The sequence below is a fragment of the Glycine max genome, chromosome 9 (genome assembly GCF_000004515.6).
Source record: "Glycine max cultivar Williams 82 chromosome 9, Glycine_max_v4.0, whole genome shotgun sequence".
Taxonomy (NCBI): domain Eukaryota; kingdom Viridiplantae; phylum Streptophyta; class Magnoliopsida; order Fabales; family Fabaceae; genus Glycine; species Glycine max.
Genome location: NC_038245.2, coordinates 1,818,917 through 1,823,787, shown reverse-complemented (window position 1 = coordinate 1,823,787; position 4,871 = coordinate 1,818,917). Strand labels below are relative to the sequence as shown.

Genomic DNA, 4,871 nt, shown 5'->3' with positions numbered 1-4,871 from the left:
ATAGGTTTCATGGAACTTCTAAACATCACTTTGAAACTTTAAGCGCGTTTGATTTCTATTTTTAAAAATGATTTTTAGTTAAATTAGTTTTTAAAAATAACAGAAATCAATACCAAGTTCATATACTTCATCTCATGCAATATCACTTTATATGATCCGTATCATTGAACTAGGACAATAAAATATATAGAATAAGAAAAATAAAACATTGAGTAAACATTTCTCATATATTTCTGTTTTTTTATTCTTACTTTTTAAAACACTTTTTTAAAAATTACTTTTAAAACTCGATAGGTTTTGGATTAGAAATTAATTATTGAGTAGGATGGAATAATTATTTTAAAAACCAGTTTTTTTGAACCAAAAGTGTGAAGGAAATCAAACCAACCCTAATTAAGGAACATTGGTTTTTCATATTTTTATATGGAAAAAATATATTTTTACTTCTTCTAAATTTTTTAGAATCGGTTTTAGCCGTCCAAAATTTTGTTGTCCTATTTCTATTCTCTAACTTACATATACTCTATTTTTAGTCCTCAAAAAATAGTTTTTTGACGAATATTATAAACTGTCATTGGATTTTAATTATAACTACTTTAAACCAAAAGTGGAGAAATAGAAATAGACAAAAAAATTTGGAGGACTGAAATATTTTATAAAAAAAATAAAATTAAAGAGACTAAAAACATGAATATTTTACCCTTTTCATAATAATATTCACAAAATTGATTCTTTCTATAAATATTTTGATTTTGATTTTCTATAAACTAGGTTGGATCGAAATGGAATTAAACATTATATATTTAGAACAAACTAAGATGTTGGAATCATATATATTGTGTGATATATAAATGAAAAAAAGAAAAAGGTAAGATAAACCTAAGAAAATGAAAGATGAGGTGAACAAGTTAAACCTAAGAAAATGAAAGATGAGGTGAACAAGTTAAAATGCATATATATACCAGCTCAGAAGATATTTCAGCTGCAAGGGCAAGAATATCAGCACAAGAAACTATGCCAGGACAAGCATTTTCCAACCTGGTCTTGATCTCGTTCACAACATCCAACCCTCTTATGGAGTTGTCATTTGGAAAAGCAGTTTGCTCACTATCGATCTCATCCGTTTGGTTCAACAGAATTGATGCATCACAACCCTGGATATATACATAATTCCACTTCAATTCTCAGCAACAAGAAATTTGAGTCAAATGAAAACAAAACACTCGTATATTATGCTACCTCCTTTGAGTATATATATAAAACAAAACACTCGCAAATTACAAGAAATAAGTGATAAATAGGACCAGAAGTAGTATTATTACCGAGTTAAGATATATATAAGAAAAATATAGCTAGTTAATTACTTGAACAAAACAGTCGTGAAAGTGGAGCCTGATGAGACTGGCAGGCATGCGGGGATCAGACAGGGAAACATTTGTGAGCACCTCACGTACGATTGAACTCAAATTTGAACATGTGCTAGCGTAAAACGAGGGATCTAGTTGTGCATATGAGAAGTAGGGTAATGCTCCAAGAACTACCACCACACAGAAAAAACTGAGACGAAGGGAATTCATGTTTTTTTCTTTATGATGTTTTCAATTATATACGAGCGTGTTGTTGTTGCTGCAAGAACAAGCAGACCCAGTGCTTCTATTTATAGAGAGTCAAATGGCCAGTGAATGCAATGTCCTTGTTTCGTGGTTCCATGTTGGTGGTTTGAATTTAATTTCATATTGTCGTCATAAGAAAAATTGTAGTACGGTACGTATATTAAATGTTTTGAAAATTCGGTTAAATTTAAGAGCAATATTATTGTATATAATATAAGAGAAATGCCACATGTATAACAATTTATTTAACAATTTATACCATAGTATTTTTTTTCTATTTCTCACCCTTACATCATTTATTATGTCATAATGATAAAGAGAAAAAAAAAATATTATATAAATTACTGTTTCTATATCAAGTCTCATAAAATAATGAAGTAATCATCACTCCTTTGAGAAACATATTGTGAAAGGTTGGATTCTTAGTCATGTGGATAAGAAAAAGTTTATTAAAAGAAAAATTTATTTTGATAATTTTACGTCTCAAAAAAATAATAATTTCTGATTACTTGAAGAATACACTTATTTTATCTTAAAGAAAAGGAATATGTCAACTCATCATGTGAATATTATCATAGCTGTTACTATTTTTTTATTAAAAAAACTAATATTGGTACGTATTTTTGTGCATTTGGTCACCTTATTGCGAAATCATCAACTCATCACGTCTCCAAGTGGATTAAGTTATATGTAAACGGATAGTAGTTAAACAATAAGTTGTACAAATATGGGAACATGTATAATGCCTGGGGATGGTATTACTTTAAACACAACACTGCTGTATGAGAAAAGATGAGAAAACATTAAAGTAAAAATAGTAAAATAAAGAAAAATAAAAGATATAAAAGGGTAAATATAGTAGTTTGTAAAATTCGGTTTAAGTATAAGAACCATTATTTATTTATTTTTCTTTTTGACAGCAAAACCGTTATTTCCATGTAAAATAAAAGGGTAATGATCACTCTTTCATTTAAAGATGAACGAACATGTCAATTGTCAACTCATCTCGTGGATATTATTATCACTAGCTGTTTAGTGTTTTTTAAATAAGAAATTAATGGTACTTTGCTGCAAATTCGTCACCATATTATCAAATGCATGACGTCACATATACAAGTGGATATGTAAATTGTAACGGTACACATATACAAACATGGCACGTATAATTTAGGGATGGATTTTTTTTATTTATAAAATACAAATATCCTGTTATCAATGGCAATTTTTTTCCAATCAAATAAAAAAGAATAAATTTCTTTAAACACAGTGTACTGTTGTGTGTCATGAAAAGCTTTCTTTTTGCAATATACTTTACATTAAAACTTAAAAGCATCTAAATGTTTACATATATATGCAATATAAATATGTACTTTTGGTGAGAATATAAATTCATTTTTGTTTAACTTGATCCAAATTTAAATTATAGAAAAGGATATATCGTATTCAATCACGGATGAGTTCTACTCTTAGAAGTTTAAAGCAAAAGCCGCGGATACAAAGCTTCTTTAATTAGTTGGTAGAATGTATATCATAATATCAAATCATATATTTTTTAGATTAAATTATTAAAAATTTAGGAGATGTGTCGCTGCTAAGGTAATGTTTAAGGATTTTTCACTAAAAATAACAAAAAAACTAATAAAAAATGAAATAAAACGGAGCATTGAATTTTTTAATGAAAACTTTTAAACGGGATTACGTCGAGTTAGAAAGTTTTAATTAAAATAGCCAAAGAAAAACAGACCATTAATAAAGGTTTAAGTTCAAAATAATATATTAACTATTTCTGGGGACAAGTTGATATAAAATGAAGAAAAAAATTGAACCACGAGAACACGTTTACCGTCCCCTATATAGGCTACCATATCAAGTGAAACAGTAACATTGGCATTGGAATGGGGTTGCATGCAATTCTTTTTTAATTTTCCACTTGTTCATGTTCGAGTATTGACTACTTTTTGGACTTGGTTCATGGTTACTATTTTTTTTTTTTTTTTTTATAAACTTTCATGATTACTAGAACTAGAAAATTCATTTTTCGTCCACTTCCATTTTATTGAGAGGGATTTGTAATCATATTTTGTATATATTAATGATCAATGATAATTATTTTTTGCTGATAAAAGAAAAAAGTTTTCTAACTCAGCTTTCTCTCCAACGTTACTTCCTCGGAGTACTTCAAAACAGAAAATAAACGACGTCAGTCCGTAACATATATTTTTTAAATAAGGAAAAGTTTATATGTGAGATTGTAACTAACTAAAAAGCAGTGAGACAATTGTTATAAAAAAGAATAATTAAGTTGGTGAAGGATAAAATTATCTAAAAATATATAATACTAAAATGAGGCATTTCCTTTATTATTAATGTACTTCTTTATATATTTTAAATAAAAATGAAAAAAGGAAAAGAAAAAAAGAAAAAGTTAAAAAAGAGTAATTAACAAACACAGAATAGTGTGTAGTTATTAGAGGAGAGTGATATAAATGTAAAAATTGATAAAAGGTAAAATTGTCCAAAATTTGTGATACCAAAAAGCTATATTATATTGGTTCATTACAATTCCTTAGTTATTTATCATAAATTTTCTAATTTATGAAACATGTAATTTAATCTTTTATATTAATATAAATTTATTTAACTTTTTTTTATAACATGTTAATTTAACTTTTCATAACATTTATCAACCTGTTTGTCAGTCTTGTTTGTCCGCAAAGTAGGTGTGACCTTTGGCGAGATGATAGGACATCATGCAATTGAATTTTCCCTTCATTCATCTAAATTTGACAGATAAAATTCTTTGAATATGAAGATTATCTAGAACCACATGCTACTATGATTTGATTATTATTTCGGCTTTTCTCCAACTTTCAGTTAGGTTCCAACCTAAACATGTAGATCGAAATCTGCATTTTGGGGCCCGGTTGCACATATCTTACTCTTTTTGGCGTAAAATCAAATCATCTGTCCACTTTTAACTCAAGGTATTCAAAATTAATTCTCTAACAAAACAATTAAAGAGTAGTCTCAGCAGCATGTACACCCAAATCCGGATTAATTTCAGTATAAGTTCTTGCTGTTGTTTGCTTGAAAATATAGTTTAATTTGTTAGCATTTGGTTTAATCCATTTTTCTGCTGAAATGCCTTGTAAAATGTAATATATATGGGATTGTTTCAAGGAGCAGTAATGTTATATTTTCTTACAAATCCTTTTAACATTTTATAAAAAAAATGTTAAATAAAAAAGTAAATATATT

General features: G+C 27.5%; 1 protein-coding gene across 1 annotated transcript in view; it reads right to left on the bottom strand.

The window, feature by feature from the left end:
• Window positions 1–1,630, bottom strand: part of LOC100812309 (peroxidase 54-like) — a 4,184-nt gene extending 2,554 nt beyond the window's left edge. Inside the window, exons 1-2 of the mRNA NM_001252810.3 lie at window positions 1,365–1,630; window positions 963–1,154 (exon numbers count right to left, since the gene is read on the bottom strand). Of these exons, the coding sequence (NP_001239739.1) occupies window positions 963–1,154; window positions 1,365–1,577 (405 nt within the window). The 5' untranslated portion in view covers window positions 1,578–1,630. The remainder of the gene's footprint in view (window positions 1–962; window positions 1,155–1,364) is intronic.
• Window positions 1,631–4,871: the final 3,241 nt, after the last annotated feature.